At 41.6% G+C, this 20,924-nt stretch overlaps 12 protein-coding genes across 12 annotated transcripts; 8 read left to right on the plus strand and 4 right to left on the minus strand.

The window, feature by feature from the left end:
* Nucleotides 1-57: 57 nt before the first annotated feature.
* FSF1 (Fsf1p) lies at nucleotides 58-1,041 on the minus strand (the record flags this gene model as incomplete). Its single annotated transcript, XM_003647378.1, has 1 exon — nucleotides 58-1,041. One exon carries the CDS (start codon nucleotides 1,039-1,041, stop codon nucleotides 58-60), a length of 984 nt encoding a protein of 327 aa, XP_003647426.1.
* Nucleotides 1,042-2,157: 1,116 nt separating this feature from the next.
* YTM1 (Ytm1p) lies at nucleotides 2,158-3,495 on the plus strand (the record flags this gene model as incomplete). The annotated part of the gene is made up of 1 exon (XM_003647379.1): nucleotides 2,158-3,495. The coding sequence occupies one exon, from the start codon at nucleotides 2,158-2,160 to the stop codon at nucleotides 3,493-3,495; it is 1,338 nt and encodes a 445-aa protein (XP_003647427.1).
* A 609-nt stretch (nucleotides 3,496-4,104) lies between these two features.
* On the minus strand, nucleotides 4,105-5,808 carry TPO4 (Tpo4p; the record flags this gene model as incomplete). The annotated part of the gene is made up of 1 exon (XM_003647380.1): nucleotides 4,105-5,808. The coding sequence occupies one exon, from the start codon at nucleotides 5,806-5,808 to the stop codon at nucleotides 4,105-4,107; it is 1,704 nt and encodes a 567-aa protein (XP_003647428.1).
* Nucleotides 5,809-6,450: 642 nt separating this feature from the next.
* On the plus strand, nucleotides 6,451-7,902 carry DML1 (Dml1p; the record flags this gene model as incomplete). Its single annotated transcript, XM_003647381.1, has 1 exon — nucleotides 6,451-7,902. One exon carries the CDS (start codon nucleotides 6,451-6,453, stop codon nucleotides 7,900-7,902), a length of 1,452 nt encoding a protein of 483 aa, XP_003647429.1.
* Nucleotides 7,903-7,989: 87 nt separating this feature from the next.
* MOD5 (tRNA dimethylallyltransferase) lies at nucleotides 7,990-9,339 on the plus strand (the record flags this gene model as incomplete). The annotated part of the gene is made up of 1 exon (XM_003647382.1): nucleotides 7,990-9,339. The coding sequence occupies one exon, from the start codon at nucleotides 7,990-7,992 to the stop codon at nucleotides 9,337-9,339; it is 1,350 nt and encodes a 449-aa protein (XP_003647430.1).
* Nucleotides 9,340-9,460: 121 nt separating this feature from the next.
* On the minus strand, nucleotides 9,461-11,416 carry RIM20 (Rim20p; the record flags this gene model as incomplete). The annotated part of the gene is made up of 1 exon (XM_003647383.1): nucleotides 9,461-11,416. One exon carries the CDS (start codon nucleotides 11,414-11,416, stop codon nucleotides 9,461-9,463), a length of 1,956 nt encoding a protein of 651 aa, XP_003647431.1.
* A 273-nt stretch (nucleotides 11,417-11,689) lies between these two features.
* EFR3 (Efr3p) lies at nucleotides 11,690-13,891 on the minus strand (the record flags this gene model as incomplete). Its single annotated transcript, XM_003647384.1, has 1 exon — nucleotides 11,690-13,891. The coding sequence occupies one exon, from the start codon at nucleotides 13,889-13,891 to the stop codon at nucleotides 11,690-11,692; it is 2,202 nt and encodes a 733-aa protein (XP_003647432.1).
* Nucleotides 13,892-14,207: 316 nt separating this feature from the next.
* On the plus strand, nucleotides 14,208-15,986 carry CEF1 (Cef1p; the record flags this gene model as incomplete). Its single annotated transcript, XM_003647385.1, has 1 exon — nucleotides 14,208-15,986. One exon carries the CDS (start codon nucleotides 14,208-14,210, stop codon nucleotides 15,984-15,986), a length of 1,779 nt encoding a protein of 592 aa, XP_003647433.1.
* A 179-nt stretch (nucleotides 15,987-16,165) lies between these two features.
* CAF20 (Caf20p) lies at nucleotides 16,166-16,609 on the plus strand (the record flags this gene model as incomplete). The annotated part of the gene is made up of 1 exon (XM_003647386.1): nucleotides 16,166-16,609. The coding sequence occupies one exon, from the start codon at nucleotides 16,166-16,168 to the stop codon at nucleotides 16,607-16,609; it is 444 nt and encodes a 147-aa protein (XP_003647434.1).
* Nucleotides 16,610-17,014: 405 nt separating this feature from the next.
* SCJ1 (Scj1p) lies at nucleotides 17,015-18,139 on the plus strand (the record flags this gene model as incomplete). Its single annotated transcript, XM_003647387.1, has 1 exon — nucleotides 17,015-18,139. One exon carries the CDS (start codon nucleotides 17,015-17,017, stop codon nucleotides 18,137-18,139), a length of 1,125 nt encoding a protein of 374 aa, XP_003647435.1.
* A 290-nt stretch (nucleotides 18,140-18,429) lies between these two features.
* On the plus strand, nucleotides 18,430-18,765 carry Ecym_6237 (uncharacterized protein; the record flags this gene model as incomplete). The annotated part of the gene is made up of 1 exon (XM_003647388.1): nucleotides 18,430-18,765. One exon carries the CDS (start codon nucleotides 18,430-18,432, stop codon nucleotides 18,763-18,765), a length of 336 nt encoding a protein of 111 aa, XP_003647436.1.
* Nucleotides 18,766-19,057: 292 nt separating this feature from the next.
* GAS3 (putative 1,3-beta-glucanosyltransferase) lies at nucleotides 19,058-20,563 on the plus strand (the record flags this gene model as incomplete). Its single annotated transcript, XM_003647389.1, has 1 exon — nucleotides 19,058-20,563. The coding sequence occupies one exon, from the start codon at nucleotides 19,058-19,060 to the stop codon at nucleotides 20,561-20,563; it is 1,506 nt and encodes a 501-aa protein (XP_003647437.1).
* Between the last annotated feature and the right edge of the window lie 361 nt (nucleotides 20,564-20,924).

Raw genomic sequence — 20,924 nt, forward strand, 5'->3', positions numbered from 1 at the left:
ATTATTTTTTATCTTTCTTTAAATAATACTTTCCATCTTCTTTGCTTTTGAAGGCAATCACATCCCTCTGTTGAAATAGACTTGCTGAATCACCTTACCATCTCTGTCTTTCTTTTCAGATAGCTCAGGTTCCAGTTTCTTCACATTTATAGCTTGGTATTGAGGGAACACGCCTAGAGCAAAAGGCAACGCTGCAAATGCAGTCGCTGTGATGACAACCAACTGGACTAATGACTGAACTGCAAACCGTTTACCCTTAAGCGGACCCTTCTGCAAACGCACCATAATCAAGGGAGGTATCACCATAATTGGCGTTGCATTAATCACTCTGCTTAGCGCTGTCTCACCAACTGCCAAAAACGCAGCTTTTTTAGACTTCCCAACCTCATCCCCATTCGAATCGTATACCGTAATGCCCTTGCGAATCTCATTGCCCCTCATTAAAAACACATTAATAACACCTGCTGAAACAACGGCGGCGAAGGGCACCAGCCTTCCCAAAACCATCTTGGTATTGGCAGAGAGATTCTTTAACCTAGGCACCAGCTTATTCAAACCAACAGCAACACCACAAGAAGCCGTCACAGCAGCTGTGTAGTTTGTAACCAATTGCTGTGTAGACATTGGATGCGACTTGTTGGAATTCGCAGAATTCACTGCAACATTCAAAGACTGATTAGCCCATTGCCAGAAGACCGTACCCATGGTACCCATACCAGGAGTTAACATACCAGTTGTCACAAGCAAATTCGATAACACATTACTAGACATCCGGAAGGGCAACAAAACCGTATCACCAGTATCAGGGTGTACAGTAGAATCCAACTGTTTCTTCGCATACCAGAACTCTGGAGTAGGTTCTTTCAACTTCCCATGTCGATAAGCACTGATGATATCCCTAGCCTGTTTAAGATCTGCCTCTGTAGTAAGTAGCATAGTAGGATCGGCAATTTCTGCACAGTGACGCACACGACCCCAGTAAGTATTCAAATCATAACGTGACTCAGGTAATGCAACTGGACCAGGAATACTCGATGCCATCTTGTGTCAACTATTCGATACCGATATAAAACTGACTATAATTTATCAACCCTGTTGAAAAACCTATGTGGTGCAGATGAATGCAAGACTGCTCCAATCCAATTCTCCTTTGGATAGTATATAACCTCTCAATATTTGATAACTAAAACTACTCGCTCCCGCTCCCCTTTCCCAGGAAGCTGCTACATCATATTCATTACAAACCCAGCTGCTAACCGCATAGAAACTGACTCGCGAATGCTCAAAAGGCTCGGGAAGTATCGGGTGGCTGCACGGGACTGGCATCCGATGGCGGAATTCTACCTACATTCGTTATGACCTCGTTGGCGATGATTGTCACTACGTCTTATTACAAACCCCACATTAAAAGAAGAGCGCAAAAAGAAGAGCGCCCAGCTCCTAACCTTGCATATGTCTGTATACGGAGAATACAGCCCTCCTACAAGCTCTAAGAAGCATCATTCCCAAAGACAAGCCTCTACTACATTGTATAGTATGTGTAAAAGTAACCCTAAAGGCTTCTTGGCTTAACCAGGTTCGCCAACCTTTAGTGTTACCCGGACTTAATAAATTTGTTGAAAAATTCTTATTTCTACAGAAACTGTCAGCTATGCCTCTTTGGATTCTGCAAGACACTTTTACTGTTAGAAAGCTTTTGATTTATGTTTTCTCTCAGTGATACGAAATATATATGCCTTCTATTCACTGTGCCATCTTGTGTAGTAGATGATCAGAGGGGAAAAGAAGAGCTAGATTGATATTCGCAAACGTCCTCATACTGAATAGGGTAATTAACTTTTTTGGAGGCTCTAATTGGTAACTGCGTGAGCGATACATTCTGGGATTGTTGTAGTTGTTATTAGCTTGTAGATTTTGATTGAGTAAACATAAACAAGTTGTAGACTTATGGTTTTCTTCTAGTTATAGTGCTGGTCAGGTTTCTATTCAGAATTCTCATTAAGACGGTTTCGTTTCTTTTTGGGTGATTTTGAAAAATTTGAAGGTTCTTCATCTCATCTCATCTCAATATTGAAAAATAAAAAAGTAGGTGGTATTGCAGATAGTTTAGACCAAGAAGGCACAAGCAGGAAGCTCTGAACGATAGGATTGTAGAATATGGCCGAGGACAAGTCACAGGCTAAGATCAAGTTTTTCACTAGAGAGTCTGATGAATCTCTGCATGTTTTAGATACGCCTCTGTTTGCCCCAGTATCTTTGAAAAGGTATGGATTATCGGAAATTGTGAATCATTTGTTAGGGTTGGAGAAACCAATTCCTTTTGATTTTTTGGTAGATGGGGAGTTATTGAGGACTTCACTGCAGGAGTATTTGACGAAGAAAGGGCTATCTACGGAAACGATTTTAAATGTTGAATATACTAGGGCGGTTCTTCCGCCATCTTATTTGAACAGTTTTGATAATGACGACTGGGTGAGTGCTTTGGATGTTGGAGGGAATAAGATTGTTAGTGGTTCATACGATGGGATTGTGCGTACTTGGAATTTGTCTGGGAAGGTGGAAAAACAATATTCTGGTCACTCGGGTGCGGTTCGAGCGGTGAAATATGTGTCTAACACAAGAATGGTTTCGGGTGGTAATGACCGTACGTTACGTCTATGGAAGACTAAAAACGACGATGTTAAGAACTTGGATGAATTTGAGGATGTTGAAAATGCGCATACGTTGGCTATCTTGGAAGGTCACAAGGCCCCAGTAGTTTCTATTGATGTTCGGGGAGAAAAGATATTGTCCGCTTCTTATGATAATACTATTGGTATCTGGTCGACTAACTATAAGGAAATGACGGCCGTTGATCCGGTGAGTGATCTAGGAGAAAAACTATCGACTGCTTCAAAAAAGAGAAGGAAGCTTGCGTTAAAAGATGGATCGATAAGAAGACGTGCGCCATTGTCCCTGTTGGAGTCCCACAAAGCGCCTGTTGAACAAGCTATTTTCGACTCCAATGATAGTACCGTAGGATATTCTGTATCGCAAGATCATATGATTAAGACGTGGGATTTGGTTACGTCGCGCTGTGTTGACACCAAGACTACTTCTTACTCATTGCTTTCAATTGTTGAAATGCCAGCCCGAAGGCTGTTGGCTTGTGGGTCTAGCGCTAGACACATTATCTTGCATGATCCAAGAATGGATTCATCATCCAAGATTATCCAGAAGCAACTCATTGGCCACAATAATTTTGTGGTCTCTTTAGATACTTGCCCTGAAAATGAATATATGTTGTGTTCTGGTTCCCACGATGGAACTGTTAGGGTTTGGGATGTCAGATCAGACGCGCCCTTGTATACCATCACGAGGGAGGATAAGTCAGTACAGAAGGGAATCAATGATAAGGTTTTTGCTGTTAAATGGGCTAAGGATGTTGGCATTATTAGTGGAGGTCAGGACAAAAAGCTTCAATTTAACAAAGGTGACAATCTTTTCAAGAAATGATGTATACATATATATATTTCTTCTCTCTCTTTTTTTGAATGTAATAGTCACCATATGTACAGTATAATTGCAATTAAAAGATTACGTGAGAGTTTGCTATATGCGCCATCATTAGCTGATTCAACCCCCTACGGATTCCCAAATATTACCCAAATATATCGGTAACGATGATATATTTTATAAATAAAATGCCTCCATTCTGAGAAAAGCTAAATAGAACTATACTACTAGTTTTAATTAAACAAAGATTAGTTAGGTTTTAGAAAATATAATACTGATATACAGTTGAATGAGTATTAAGGGGATGCGCCAATAGTATAAAAAAATATAATGCTCAAAGTTTACGCTATAAATACATGAGTCATTTTAAAAAGACATGCAAAGCGACGGCTTATAATGCACCTCGAGCATCTAATATGTATAATTAATATGCCATTCATAATATGAGTTCAAATTATAAAGTTGAGTTCAACCTTTTAATTCATAATTAAGTGAGTTTGTCTTGTTCACAAATGCAAATTCAATCTTGTTCTATCCTGTGGTGAACTTCCATTCACTTTAATTTATTTTTTTATTCTTTTTTGATTTATACTTCTGCTCCTGGCCCTTTTAAACATTCTCTTTGGAATACTTCTCTTTGTTCAAGTCAGCTGGTGGTAATGCCCCATCAACCTCCACATCAACTTCAGTAGTATCCTCGCTATCGGCTTCTGCTGGCCCAGATGCTCCCTGGTAAGGTTTTAGTGCATCATAACCAAAAACAGACTTCTTTCTCATGGCTTTCCCATATCTTTCAAAGATCCAAGGTACAGGAACCATGGCAAGACTGATAAACCCAAATAGAGAAGATGCCCAATCGATACCCAGATTATTATACATTTGCACGGTGAATAATGGGAACACACAACTGGTAATATAACGCAACATATTGTTTGCGGCAAATGCAGAAGACACAACCAACACTGGGTACGATGTAGTAAAGTACATCAACACACTAAAGAAAATTAGAATCAGTCCAAACCCGAATGGAACACCTGCCAATAAAGGCACCATCCAATGAACAGATTCCTTGGCAGACCAACCCATCCAAAACAACGCTGCTGGCAATGCAATAGATCCAACCTTGGTCACCAGCAAAAATTCCTCAGGAGCAATGTTTAATAATTTCCCGCTCGTAGGATCTCTCCGGCCTCTCAATGGAGCATCTCTCTTACTGTCAGGATTTGCCAATGGAGGGGTACCCTCCGGAGCTGCTGGGTAGTAATACTTACGGTCATACCAAATGTAAAATATAGTCCCAATCCATAACCCAACGGAAATACCCAAAAACGTCAAACCAGACTCACCCATCGAGAAATGGTACACTTGGCGGAAGATGATAGGGTATGCTTCAAAAAATGCAAATAAAACTGCAAATACGAATGCAACATACACAGAAAACACAAGCACAATGGGTTCGACAAAAAGCATCTTAATAGGCCTGAAAACAGTCACCGTGAACGTCATCTTAATAAACCTATGCATCTCCTCTCTACTCATCTTTTTAATAGACAGCCCACGCTTCGCCGCACGCTTGCGCAAGATCACCATCCTATGAGATTCCGGCATAAAACATACAAAGGGGAACAGCACAGCTCCCGCAATAAGATGGATCCAAACACCCCACTTCCAGCCCTTCTTCTCAGCTGCGAAGCCCGCCATAATCGGAGAAATAACAGGCCCCAAAAACGGCGCCATACAAAAACTAGCCATGGCTACAGAAACCTGGTCCACATCAAATATATCAACAATAGTACCACTAGCAACAGATAAAGCTGGCGATGCAAACACACCTGACAAAAACCTCAAAGGCAAGATAATGCCCATCCGCTGCCCAGAGAATCCAACTCCCAAAGCAAACAGCATAGAAGGAGGCAGTGAAAGTAAATAAATAGGCTTTCTACCATAAACCTCAGAAAGTGGCGCACCAACAACCATAGCCAAACCCAACAAATAGAAAGTTAACCCTGCAAGAGCCAAGGTCTGATCAATGTTATATTTCAACACCAACTCGGGAACCGCCGAAACATACAACGATGACCCCATCGACACGACCAAACACAAAAATGCTGCTACTAACGTAGTATACCACTTTTTCCAAACCGGCCAATTATGAGGATTGTCCTCATCGTACCGATCATCCCAATCCAAATCCTTAGGATCTATGAGATCCCCCTCTTCCCCCTCCTTCTTATGGGTATTGTCACCACCACCACTCGCAATACGATCCAGTGATCTCCAATTGTCACCTACCGTCTCAAGTGATCCCGTCATCTTTCCTGTATTTTTACGTCAGCAACCTGCCAAAATACCTATCTATGCGTCGCCCTACCTTTTACCCAGCTATAACAGATGATCTACGAACCAAATTCGTTATATCCTTACACCTAATAAACTTCTCTCCACCGTGCTATGATATTACGTGAAACAAAAGCTTGCTGCCTTTTTTCCTGTACTAGAATCCAAACCTATGCGTCGCTGGAGAAAAAACCTGCACTATATTTATATATAGACTACAGAACCACTTCCTTGCCAATAAAACACAACCTAATATTCCGGTACATGGAATCGAAATGATCTTTGTTCTTTATATATTTTGGAACCCTCTCTAAGCACGATGTCTTCCACCGTATTCTTCTGCCAGCAGAGCTGTGCCCTGGTTTAGTTAAGCTGTGTCTGCGGTGTTAGTGGAACCGTTCCGCGCGAAAGCCCGGAATCCGGCTGTCATAAAAAACTCCCGTCGCCTTTTCTTCCTGGAGGGATCCCTTTTGCATATCAATAATTAAGTTGTGGGTGATCTACCTTTCATGCAACACACAGAAGAACCAGAACCTTGACCCTGACCCTGAACCAGCCTGTCTGCATTTCGAGTACGTCGTGCGGTATATCACTAATAATAATAATCATAATAAGGGGATGCACGAGGTAATAAACTTAGGAGTGTCGCATAGAGCAGGTCACATTCTGACACAATTCTTCAATTGCAGAGAGAAACAGCTGCTGGACAACAACGACAACGGATGCGACGCAAAAGTGTTTTTACATGGGACACTGGACGGAGGGGGGCAGAGTATGTCGTATGAGCCCAGGGCAGTACTGTGGGATGCCAAGAACGGAAGCGGGTCTCTTGGCAAATACCAGTATGTTTCCGAAGCAGACTATTGTGTTGATGATTCGAAGGAGCAGGAGCTGCTGCAGAGTTTGTCGCAGGAAACGGCGGGCGGCGGAGACGCAGCGGGCGCGCAGGTTATACATACGGGCCGCAGAATCCAGCGGTCGTCGTACCAGGCTGCGTTGGACCGCAACGGTGCGGTTCCTATTTTGGAACGATCGGCGGCAAAATATTGGTCGGACTATTGTCGGATGGTATACGGGCCGAGCAGCGTGAACGAGTTGGAACGATGGTACCATAATGCACAGGAGCCGGAGAAGGCACCGGATTATGAACAATTGGGACAAAGGGCGTTTGAGAGCTACGCAGTTGGTTTGGAAGAGTTCCGCGGTAATTGTTTGTTAAGGTTTTTTGAGGATAGTCTTCATGCACAGCTGGAACAATGCGATTCTTTGCAAGGGTTCAACGTGGTGAGCGAGGTAGACAATGGGTGGGGCGGGTTCAGTTCGGGGATGGTTATTGAGTTAAAGGATGAATTGCCTAAAGTGGAGTATTTTTGTTGGGGGTTAAACGAGGACGCGGAGGTGGGCGGCTCCGGGACGCAGGGGCGGCGTGGGCGGCTATTGGAGCACAATAGGATTCGAGCGACGCTGACGATGGTGGAGGAAAGCAGTGTGTATGTACCGCTGTATAGTGTGGGTGGGCTGTCGCACTGGGAGTTTGGCGGGCGGGTGTGCCAGGCGTTTGATAGTGTGAATATGGTGGCAGGACATGGTGTGAGTTTGGCGTACTTAGTGGATGTGTTGACGCTGGCCGATGTCCAGCGCAACGTGGTGGACCTTGTGCGGACGGATGGTGGACGGGAGGACGGTTTTTGGGGGAGGGTGCCGCGGCGCAAGGCTGGTGGGAGGGAGAGGATGGGTTCGGAGGTATTCTCGCAGGTGCGGATTATGCGGAGCAGGTGTGGTGCCGGCGCTGGTGCTGGTGAAGATGCTGATGCGCGGAGACGGAAGGTGCTGTGGACGGACCGTTGGGCGCCGTCGGACACTATACCGGAAGATTATAGACAGTTGAGACATGTGGATCTGGGGATTACAGAGAAGAGTAGGGATGTGTTTTTGAATTGGCAAGATGTGGTTACGAGGCAGTTCAGGTATGATTCGGATCGGGAGGAGTTGAAGGAGAAGCTGGGGACTTTGGCTTCTGTGTACGAGAGTGGATGGTATGACGACGGCGATGAGGGTGATGATTGTTGAATTTGGGTTACCCGGGCTTTGTAAAAAAAGAAATCAAAAATCCTAAAACGTTTTCTCCTCTGTCCCTCGTCTTTCCGCGATGATGAGATGCCATTTATATATATGTATATATATGTATATATATGTATATATATTTATCTGTCTGGATGTATGTGTACACATATCAATGGGACCCGTATGTTCAAAAGGATGTATAGCCAGATTCATAAGCCCAAGGTGATTGTGATTGCAGGGACTACCGGGGTGGGTAAGTCGCAGCTGTCGATACAGCTAGCCAAGAGATTCAATGGTGAGGTGATTAATTCAGATTCAATGCAGGTGTACAGGGGGTTGCCGATTATTACGAACAAACATCCGTTTGCCAATCGGGAGGGTATCGCACACCATGTAATGGACCATGTGGATTGGAAGGAGGAGTATTATTTGCACAGATTCGAAGACGAATGTCTAAAGAGTATCAAGGAGATACATTCACGTGGGAAAATTCCGATTATAGTTGGTGGTACACACTATTATTTGCAAATATTGTTTGCCAAAAGGGTTTTAATCGGCGGACGTGTTCCGAGTGAGAAAGAAAAACGAATATTGGAATCTAAAGATCGGCGGGAGTTGTATGAAGCATTACGGAATGTTGATTTGTCAATTGCGAATAAATATCATCCCAATGATACCCGACGTGTGCGGCGTATGTTGGAGATATATTATACAAGTGGGGTAAAGCCAAGTGATGCGTTTTCTAATCAGAGAAAGGAGCTGAAGTTTGATGCGTTATTTTTGTGGGTTTACAGTAGGCCTGAGGAGTTGGAGGGCAGGCTAGACGATAGGGTAGATCAAATGTTAGAGCAAGGTGGGATTGAAGAAATTAAAAGTTTGCACACATTTTACAGAATGTCCAAATTCACTCAGGAACAGCTTGAAAATGGTATCTGGCAGGTAATTGGGTTCAAAGAGTTTCTGCCTTGGTTAGAAGGAAATGCGGAGCAGCATGGCGGGATGAGTTTTCAAGAGTGTGCAGATAAGATGAAGCTTAGAACCAGGCAGTATGCAAAACGACAAATCAAGTGGATACGTAAGATGCTGGTGCCAGACTTAAATGGAAATATCTATATTTTAGATGCCACTAAGTTGGATGAGTGGGAGGCCACAGTGTCTCGTAGGGCAATTAATATAACCGAATCATTTCTGGAAAACAATATAATTACTAATGAACGTTTTGTCCCTCATGGGCTGGAGTTTTTAATTAGTCAGCCAACAGATACATCTAGTCCAAAAAATGATGGTGAATGGCACCACTATCGATGTGATATATGTCGCGATAAGGATCAGCAGCCATTAATTGCAATAGGCAAACGGAACTGGGAACTCCACCTTACGAGCAGACGCCACAGATACAATCTTAATAAGGATAAGAAAAAAATGACTACGAGTGACAGGTAGCTCTTGTGAAGAAAAGCAGACTTTCTTGCATTGTAAATAGTACTAATTTAATGTTTCTCTGTTTTTATTTTTATGTTTAACAAAAAAATATATTGGTATATTAATGTTAAAAATAATCTCGTCAATTTTTCTGTATTTTGGATTGAAATTTATCATGTTCAACCTTTCTTTGAGTTACAAAATCATGAACATCGTTCCGTAATTTGACAATTGAATCATTGAGGTCGCCATAAAATTTAAATCCTTCTTCAATATTCCCTTTCACCTCATCCAAGAGATGCATTGAGTATTTTAATTCCTGGATATAAATATGTCTCGGATTTGATATGTTCGTCGTTGAAGTTTCATCATTCTTTTTAGTAGAAAGCTCCTGAATTAATTCCTCGTTACGCTGCTTCTCAGATTGAACATTTAACAAATCTTGTTGAAACAATTTCAAGTGCTCATGAAAAATATCTTCAAAGTCCAAAGAACCAGTGTTCTTATAGTGCGTTACGAGCTTGGGCAATATTCTGTTCGTCAGTGACTTCTGTTCTATATTGTGTATATAATCGTACCTTTCCTTCGTGACTTTGCCTACCTTGCGCACTATGGGGTCGTCACTTTCAGGAAGCTTGATTTCTGTTGTTACTATTTTTTTGTCAATCATGTTAAGTAGTTTTGTAGTTTCATTAGTAATTTCTCTCCCCTGGGTGATATATTCTTTTATTTTACTTATTCTGTTTTTGAATGTGGCATTCAGCTCTTTTGACCTGGATAAATTCCACTGCATGGTCCCATATAAATTTCTCATTTCCGTTTCATTGTTCTGTTCTTGTTGTAAAAGGCCTTCAACTTCTTGAACTTTCTGCTCAACTAATTTCGAAAGCTCAGCCATATCTGATAGAGACTTTGAATAGACATTCCAGTCTTCCTCCGTCAAGTGTTTTATTTCTGAAGGGAGTTCATTTTCTGGAAGCTTATCATTCAAAAATTTGTTTAGCATCATTAGTGGGTCTTTAATATAATTTTCCACATATTTGTCTTGTCTTATGTTAAATGCGGCGGCTCCCTCAGTGACATCTATGGGCAGCAGGTTTTTAAATATTCCCCAGCTTTTTTCATATGAAGATAACTCATCTATAATCAATGCCTTGACCATTACTGCTGGTTTTATAACGGGGCAACTATCAGGAACAACTTGCAGGTAAATCAAGTCATTATCTCTTTCCGAAATCCTCACCATATCGTTCAATTCCTTCTGAAGGGTCAGACAATAAGGGCTTTGACCAGCTGAGCTGATGTTCTGTTGAGCTTCCTTTAATGATCTAATTGCATTTCCATATTCTTCCTTTTCATTAAAATATAAAGCATTTCGATAATATGCCACACTGCAAAAGTAATAATATTTGTCTCTAATTTGTCTTACCATATCGGTTTTGATTATCGGGCTGGTTTTTGCATATTGATACGATTCTTCGTAAAATATAGAAACTTGCATTGCTAGCATTGCAATTAACGAATTTTTTAATTTATCTTGAACTGCCTTAAACCAAAACTGTTCCTGGGCCTCTGCTAAAGATAAATATAGTAAGGATGTTAAGGATTTTTCCTCAAGCAACACTCCCAGTTCATTATCTAATGAATCCAGAATATACTGAAAACAACCTGCACTCTCCTGGAAACATTTGCACGATTTCTTCAATCCTTCCTGAGAACCATCATTGTAATCTAGTGCTAGCAACGAATACATTGCACCAATATTGTATACAACGTTTAATAATTCAAATTTAAATAGGGAAGAAGACTTTCCAAACGATTTATGACCCAAGGACTCAAACCAAGTAAATTCAATTTGTTTATCAGGAAACTTGGCTATTAAACAAAACACGTAATTGCAATACTTCTTCAGCTTTTCTAAATTCTTTTCAGAGACTTCGGATGTAAGTAAAACTTCTCGCATTTTATTAACCTTGGCCAAATCATCAGCGAATATACTAGACACTTGGTAAAACGTTGAGTCTATAACATCACCCAGTTGTCTATATAAATCAATTTGAAGGGTCTTCTTTAATGGTATTCCAATTAGCTGCGACATGGTGGTCTGCAAACATATACGGCTTTATAAATTATACATCAGCTATTAATACATGCAAAAGTTATCAAGCATCCCCTACCTCTTAAAACGAAGACGTGAAAAATGAAAGTTCACCAAATGATGTAAAAAACTAAATACCAATTACTACGATAGTTGAAAGTTAAACAAACTGTATAACAAACAATATTAGAAGTCTTTGGGATCTACGATATTATGATAGTATATCTAGGGATTATACTCAGTTTTTTATTTTAAAAAATATGAAGGATCCACTTACGATGAGAATACATTGGCTGAAAATGGGCTGGATACTTCGATATCCGTGGTGACATCACGGAATGTGTCTTGTAGAGGTTCTAATTTTACAGCAGTTGCTAATGAGCAAAACTTCTTGGAATTATATGTATCACTTGGACTAACTTTAGTTGAAACCGATCTTGCTAAATCGTACTTTTCCGTGGCACCGGCTTCGTCGTCTTCTGGATCGTAAATACCAGTTTCCTGGCTTTCGTTGTTCAACTCATTCAATAGGAATGTTATATTGGTAATTCTCGACTTCACAGATTGTGAAGCGCGCAGAGATCCATGAGACGCAGTTAACCTTATTCCGTTGGCTGCTTTTTTTAAGTCGCTAACTTTTGGTGATTTTATTTTATCCAGTGATTTTATAGAAATATCGCAGCTTGAAGTGAGCTTCGACTGCTGCTGAGGCGTTGTTGGCGTCGTTGGTGTCGTTGGTGTCGTTGGTAGAAGCAGCTCTGAAGTCGCAATTTTATCTGTATCTGGTGGAGTTTCAGAAACCAAATCTGTGGTAGAGACACGGTTACTTTGTGAAATCAAAATTCGGAGACCTTTTTCGGCGTTCTTATTGCAACCAGGGTCTGAGTAGCAGTTGACCAACTCACTACGTGTAAATAGCTCTTTCTGTTGTTTCTTGAATTTCGTTTGGGCTTGGTATTCGTTGAAGCCTAGAAACTGAGCAGCGCGTTTGTGATATATATAGTAGACTTTATCTGGGGTATTGCCTTGTGCCAAGTAATAGATTAATCCAGATAACAAAGTGAAGTTTTTAAATTTCGCAAAGGCATCATCCATTAATATTTCCTGATCTTCTGACGAGGCAAAAGTGGATAAAAATTTGAAAAACTTGTTCATAACAAATCCACCTGGGATTATATCAGTCACTAGGTTAAACAAGTTGACGTAGTCCTGCAAATACACGGCCACCTCCAAAAATACATCTAACGTCATGAACGGCACGTTTGTGGTCTCGATTATGGCTTGTAAATTATTAACAAGGATAACCTTATGCTGCTGTGATGTGTTGTCCTTTAATTTTAAGAGAATTTCAGATATCATATCCAATGGTTGATCTTTATAGTAAGTTTTCTTGTTCAATGCACAGATGGTATTTTTACATGCGTCTACGATATCCAGATCATTGGAATGTCCTAATTGGAATGTAATGATCTTTCTCATGAAGTCCAAGACACTTAAGCCTATGATACTAACTTCAGAAACCAATAGGCCTGTCATTAATTTTAACAACACTACAGAATGTCCCTCATTTTGGTTCAACTCGTAGTTAAACAAAATGATTATAAGGTATCTCAGCTGAACAGGAATTCCGTTCGAAATATACTGCAAGAGTTCCTTGTTAGGGACCTCAATTAACCTTCTTATTAATGCCCTTATGGAGATGGATAATTTATCTGTCTCTGTAGAATTGAAGTACGACTGTAACGCCATTTCGGAATAACTGGATGATGTTTTGGCCTCATCCAAGCCGGTCACATGCGTTTGCGACCGTGAAAGCCTTTTATCGTTTGGATGGAGATCAACTTCTAGACTTTCACCTTGAAAACGAGCATTGGATTCCTGAAACTTACTCAAAGAAAGCTCCACCCCCTTGGATATCAAGGGACCAACTTGCGGGTTCCTCGCTAAATTCGTCGTTTTCGAAATATCCAAACAACCCTTCATCAACAAATCGTCGTTGCGAATTCTATCCGTCACCACTTGGAAATAAATGTTAACAAACGACTGGTACATCTGAATAAACTCGAGGTCCCCACTACAAAGAACACCATCCAAATGCATGCAGATACTCCTGAACGCCTCCTCCACCTTCTCCACAACACTAACATCAATATTAAAGTTATTATTATTCAAAGTTTTAATCATGATATCCAAAAACTCCTTGACAAAAACATTCAAATTCTCCTTACAACTCACAACGATTTTGTCCAGCAACTCCAACGTAACCATAACATTCCCAATCCTCCTGTGATTTAAATCTGCCGTTGTGCGCTTCACCAAATACACACTAACCTTCTCCAACTTCGTACGTCTAGAGTTAACATAATACAACAAATAAGATGTCTCTGATGACTTGGGTTTCTTATCAGGCGTTCTACCCGTTGGATAACATTGGTTAACCAACTTTTGATGTTTCGGAGTAAACAACAACCCCATCCTTCCCTACTACAAAGCTTAACACCACTGTAACTCTTATATGCTCTTGCCTATTTATCCTGACCGTTGGATTCTTTCTACTAAACTACTTTGTACAACTTAATGAATAGTGAATTGTCTCAAAAGAGGACTAAACTAGTTTCCAATTTTTTTTTCACGCTCTATTTTTACAATGATTAGTTGTTATTTTCATATTCTCGGATAAAACTATTGGTCATCAATACAAAATCAGATTAAAGGTGTAGCTGTTAGGATCCAGAGAGGGCCAGATTGTTATTGGGTGTTCTTTTTGTTATCTTATAGTGTCTAGAGACAGATGCCAGCAGTTCCTATATATGTCAAGGGCGGGGTGTGGACTAACCTGGAGGACCAGATATTAAAAGCTGCAATTCAGAAATATGGTACACATTCGTGGAATAAGGTTGCGTCACTATTACAGAAGAAGAATGGTAAACAGTGCCAGAATCGGTGGAACGAGTTTTTGAATCCCAGGTTGAATTTTGAGAAATGGTCGAGGGATGAGGACACGAGGTTGTTGAGTCTTTCTAAGCAGCTGCCGAACCAATGGCGGAGCATAGGAGATATGTTAGGGCGAACGCCGCAGCTTTGTATTAATAGATATCATCAGTTGTTGGATGTCGAGCAGGTGGATGGAGGAGAGTCGTTGCATGTTGGTGAGTTCAATCCTGTTGCAGATACGCAGCCGGCGAAGTTGATTGATGGAGAACTTGAGGATGAAGAGCGTGAGATGCTTGCTGAGGCGCGAGCGAGGTTGTTGAATACCCAGGGAAAGAAGGCTACTAGGAAGATTCGGGAGCGGATGCTGGAGGAGAGCAAACGGATTGCTTATCTCCAGAAGCGACGAGAATTGAAACAGGCGGGTGTGCACAGCACTATTCGAGCGCCAAAGAAGAAGTATGCTACGCAGCTTGACTACAATAAGGATGTGGTTTATGAACAGGAGCCTGTGGCGGTTCTGTACGATACTGTTGAAGAAGACAAGCGATCTCAGCGGGAATTAAACCAGTTTGAGAAACGGGTGGATCGGAAGGGTTTGAATAATTTTGAGCAAGAGCGTTCTGGGAAGAACAAAGGTAGTGTCAAGAAGCGGCAACGTGGCGACGTAAATAAAGAGCCTGTGACTGGTAAAAATACTATAGTAACGAATGAGTACAAGAAGCCTAAGCTGGAGCTTCCGAAGCCAGGCACCTCTACGGCTATTTCTGCAGAAGAAGGGATACAGGAAGCAAGAACTGAGATTATTGAACAGAGTAAGTTAGGGTCTGTGTTAGATACCACACAATCGGTACTTCCGGCCCGCCAATCGGAAAACAGGAAGCAGCAGAAGCGGAAGCGGAAGCATTCTATTTTACACCTCTTTGCCAGACTTCCTGAGCCCAAAAACGACTTTGAAATTGCATTCGACGACGATGTGTTCCAAGAAACGCCAGCCGTCGCCCCTTCAGAGAATAACGCAGACCTCTCATCCCGTTTCGATAGGGACAGCGACCAGCAGCTCGACAGTGATGTCCTGCTGCCGTGGCTCTGCGAGTCCCTTGAACGTGACGACCTCGTCATTCCTGAACCGATCCACCAAATCAACGACGAAATAGATGAAGTATACAACGAGCATATCCACCTCAAACTCTCCGGAAACTTCGCCCATGAAACCCCTGACGTGCATGAGTACAAAAAACACATCGAGAGTGAGCTGTCATCCATCCCCCGGCCGCCGAACACCCTTCACAAGAAGCTCGACCTTCTCCTGCACCAAAAACAGTCCCCGCATAGCCTCCAGCAAAAGATCCATGATTTAAAGCTGAGAATTGAAAGTAGCGCCCTTTTGTGCATCCCTGCAGATCCATCCTTGATCCCCACGACAAAGTCTGTCTCTAACCACGTAAGCTTGACGCTTTTGCCCCAGTTGGCCACAGAACAACGCCTCTACCACACCTACTACACCATGTACCAGAACGAATGCCAGGCAATTGACCACCGAAAGAATGTGCTACAACAATATACATCCATAGCACCCCACCCCACACCGCACGTCTTTCGGACTAAGCCAGCCCCATCTCAGCCCGGAACCCAGTAATAATGTCCTCCATGTGTGTGTCGTTTCAAGGTCTCGCATGTATACCGTTACCCGGCCTCTGTCCTAAAGAAAAAAATTTCGATGAAATGATGAAGTCATCAACATTCAACCTTAAAAGAAGCTTGTGATAAGGCAGTATTGGTGCTCATTTACACATATAAGCGAATATACCCAACGTGATGGCCAAATATACCGAAGAAGAGTTATTGCAATTGAAACCGACCGAAGATGTGTCTGCAAACTTCGATGTTGACGGTTTCAAGACGATGATCGCCGAAGTTGCTGAACACCACGAAATTGCCGACCTGTTCCACCAAAAGGCACGTAGAAGATCGTCTCATCATCATGCTGTGAGACCCAAAATTAAGGCTCATAAGCCAAAGATCACTAAGGATGAGGAAGGGTGGTGCACATCCACAAGAAAAGCCTCTGTAGTGGCTGTTGGGGATGATGGGGAACCGTCACCTGCTTTTGTTGCTCAAGAAACTTTGAGAGTTAAACCAAATAATAAGAATATTGCCTCTTCAAGACCTGCTGATACCAGAGACATTGTTACCGATAAGCCCACCATGACATTTAATGCTTTTGCTGCTTTGGAAAGCGATGAGGAAGACCAAGTTTAAAAAGAAATTGTAATGCAGTGTATGCAGTCTGTGTATAAAGTTATGTACAAAAACAAACGAGCCTCAACGCCTATATATTAATGTATTAAATATGTCTAGTTGAAGTTTCCTGTGCTGCTGCTTTCATCCTTGCAAGCCCAAGTCTTTTGAATGCGGGTTCATTCAGAGGCTCTTCGTTTGTTCTTAGCGGCGTCCGTTATTCTTTAAATCTCTGTAAACACAGTTAGAAATTCCTCCGGAAGGGCTTTGTTTGTTCGCGGAATCTAATAGAATTCCAACACATTGTATATTAACTTTCTACTTGAGCTAGGGAGTGAGTAGTAAGTGTGTACATCCAAGGCTCAGGAAACACAGAGTAGTGGATACTGTTGCAGAGAAAGGACTAGAGGTTTGGTTTTATTAAGCATGGCCAAGTTGGGGTTTGTTATATCTCTTTTGCTATTGCCGTTAATTGTGTTTGCGCAGGACTACTATGCGATCCTAGGTGTTGGAAGGGGCGCTTCTGATAAGGATATCAAGTCGGCATATAGACAGCTTTCCAAGAAGTATCATCCGGATAAGAATCCTGGGGATGAGGATGCTCATAATAGATTCATTGAGGTTGGGGAGGCGTACGAGGCATTGAGCGATCCTGAAAAACGGAAGATATACGACCAGTTTGGGGCAGAGGCATTGAAAAACGGTGGGGATAGGGCTGGTGGAGGTGGAGCTGGTGGAGGGTTCCACGATCCTTTTGACATATTTGACCAAATGTTTGGAGGTGGTGCAGGCTCAAGATTTCACGGTGGTGGTGGACAAAGAAGAAAACAGCGTGGACAAAGCTTACAGGTGCAAGATGAACTAAACTTGAAAAAATTTTATCATGGTACCTCCATTGAGTTTACGATGTCTCTAAACGACTTCTGTGACGCTTGTGACGGATCCGGCTCACAAGATGGCAAAGTAGAGAAATGTGGGCAATGTGGTGGTCGCGGTATGGTAGTTCAGGTCATCAGACAAGGGTTCATAACACAACAGATACAGCAGATGTGCCAGAAATGTGAGGGCAGGGGTGAGGTCATCAAGAACAAATGTAAAACCTGCCATGGCAGCAAGGTGGTCAAGAAGAACAAATCTTTCCATGTTGATGTGCCAGCTGGTGCCCCAAGGGACTTCGTCGCGGTTATCCGGGGCGAAGCGGAAAAGAGTCCAGATACTGAACCAGGTGATATATATGTCAAAGTGGTAGAAAGCCCCGTCCAAAACATGGGATACAGAAGACGTGGCCCCGACCTCTTTAGAACGGAGGTCTTGAGCTTAACAGAAGCTCTCAAAGGTGGCTGGGTCAGGGAACTCGAATTTCTCGACAGTAAGAAGAAGGTGGTATTATCCAGATCTAAGGGAACCCCCGTCCAGCATGGAGAAGTCGAATGTATCAAAGGTTTCGGTATGCCTCTCGAAAGCGGGACTAAATATGGTGACTTATATGTTGACTATGTTATTGTTATGCCCAGCAAGTACAAACCCGCTCCTTTGAACGATGAGCTATAGATAGATTTTCTCAATGTTTAATACCCTTATAGAGTGCATACCAAATTCTGCGCCGCTATTACCACATGTTTCTAAGATACAATATGTTTACTTAACTACTAAATAGAAACGAAATCAAAAAATAATGTCGTAAGAATCATGACCAACTATATCATTTTGACGGGAAGCATAGCATAAAAGACACTATCTACCCTTCTATAGCTGGAGATACGTCTTTCGAAAACCATTTATCTATCATCCGGATACTCTCTGAAACAGATAGTAATCAAGCCAACCAACCAATACAATTGATGATAACATGCAATGGTCCCAAGGCTACTAACGGATGCTTATTCTATTTGCAATTCAAAATAACGCACATCAAAATCGAGAAGATATCGAAGACGGAAAGAAACGTTTTGGACGTCCGTTTTATACACGATCCCGTCTTCGTCGAAAAAACCATTCTCGTACAACATCTTAATTACCACGTGATTCCATTTGAAGTTCATGCAATGTGTCATGTAATAATGTTTTGGTTTCTGCAATCGCGGCTTGCATTTTTTCTTTTTAGGAAACTCTCGAGGATCATGCTGCGTTTGTATTGTTTTTTCGAGCTGCTATTGCATTTTGTAACAAGAATATAATTTATGCGCAACTCCATATTGTTGTTTCTTTTCGTCCGGAAGCAGTGTGCGGATTTCATCAGATATTGGTTACCTGCAAAGTATGGTTGCAGAGCGTAGCATTTCATTTCGAGAGGAATAAATTGATTATATATATATGTGGATTGTGTTCTTATTTTTCTATATTACGCTGTACGTTGGTATTGTACATGGTTCTAGAGGTTAACCTTCAAAGGTCGTCTGGAAGAACCAACTCATACGCTCGTTACCTTTATAGGACAAAGTTATTTCTTACTAAGTAAAGAATTCCGAAATGGTCCTTTCTAGAGTTGTATTATTACTCTCGTTGTTGAGCACCGAACTGGTGTTCGGGATGCTACCAATCCATATCAAAGGATACAGGTTCATTAAGCCCGCTTCACCTGATAATGAACCCTCGAGCAATAAGGTTTTTTATGTTAAAGGTCTTGATTACCAGCCAGGTGGGTCATCTGGATACAATCCGGAGTCTGACGAGGATGTTTTGACAGACGAGGGGAAATGTGCTCGTGATGTGGCAGTATTCCAGCAGATTGGTATCAATACTATCAGAATATACTCTCTGAACCCCGACTTGAATCATGACAAGTGTATGACTATTTTGAACAATGCGGGGATCTATGTGATCTTGGATGTAAACAGCGGTAATTATGGTGAACACTTGAATAGAGCGGATCCAGAAGGTTCGTACAACGCTCAATACTTGAGCCGTGTTTTTAAATTTATCGATGCCTTCAAGAACTATCCCAATGTGCTGGGCTTCTTTGCTGGTAATGAGGTTATCAACGATCAAGAAAACTATGAAACGACGACACCTCCTTACATCAGAGCGTTGCAGAGAGATATGAAGCAATACATTGCCAAACATGCAGACAGGCATATTCCTGTAGGCTACTCTGCTGCGGATATCGAGGAACTCCGTATACCAACTTTGGAGTATTTGCAATGCAACTCGTTAAGTGGCAGCACCGTTGACTCAAAGTTGGAAGAATCGAAATCTGACTTTTTTGGGTTGAATACCTATGAGTGGTGTTCTGGTTCGACGTGGACTCAATCTGGATATGACAAGTTGAACAGTTCTCTTTCAGACCCGGGCATTCCATTAATATTTTCCGAATATGGTTGTAATACTCGTACACCAAGAACTTTCGAGGAGGTTTCTGATGGACTATACGCTGGTTTAACTGATTTGTCGGGTGGCTTGGTCTATGAATATTCCAATGAACAGAATAATTATGGTTTAGTGGATGTTGATACTTCAGGGAATATCAAGTTCCGTGATGATTTAGTTAACCTCAAGAACCAGTACAATAAATTATCTCTACCAGATATTACTGAAGAGGATGTGCAAAACATCACTGCGGTGGAATGTTCAGCATCCAAAATTTCCTCTGTATCCTCTAACTTTGGTACCAAGAATTTTACCATCCCAGCCCAACCTAGTGAAATTGAAAGTTTAATAAACGAAGGTGCGAAGGGGAGTAATACAGGTTCGATTTTGTCTGATTATACTGCCCCTACCTCTGCAAGCTACACTATTTTAGACACTGATGGTAACAAGGTGGACGCTACTATCACTTATGATTCTGCGAACTTCCAAAACAAACTAGGAACATCTGTTTCAATCACTATCAACACCTCTTCTGCCTCTTCGACCAAGTCAACCTCAAGTTCGGCAGCTTCATCTACTGGTTCGTCGAAGAATGAAGCTGTTGTTGGGGTTCCAGTTTATGGTGGATTTACAGCCGGCTTAATTGCTCTTATCGCAAGTTTGTTGTGATAATACTAATAAAGTGGTCACAAACCTCTGATGAATCTATTATATACCACACTCTGTTGGTTTTGGAGAGAGAAATCCCACGTTATTTAGTTGTGTAGTGAGTATTAAAAGTGCAACTATTCCTCATAAAATCATATGGACATTTAGTTAAAAATTGCTATCTGAAAGTTAGTGCGCGAACTTAAGGTTATATTAAACTATCAGTTCTAACTAGTCTAGTCTTTTCCGGTCTCAAAAGTAAGCGAAAATCACTAATTTACTATTAGCCAGTTAGTATAGCTTAGCTCCCTATGCTGATAATAGCCTAGTAGCATATTTTTGAGCTAGGATTTTACTGTAATTTTCCCATATATATTATCTT

This window comes from Eremothecium cymbalariae, chromosome 6 (assembly GCF_000235365.1).
Source record: "Eremothecium cymbalariae DBVPG#7215 chromosome 6, complete sequence".
Lineage (NCBI taxonomy): Eukaryota > Fungi > Ascomycota > Saccharomycetes > Saccharomycetales > Saccharomycetaceae > Eremothecium > Eremothecium cymbalariae.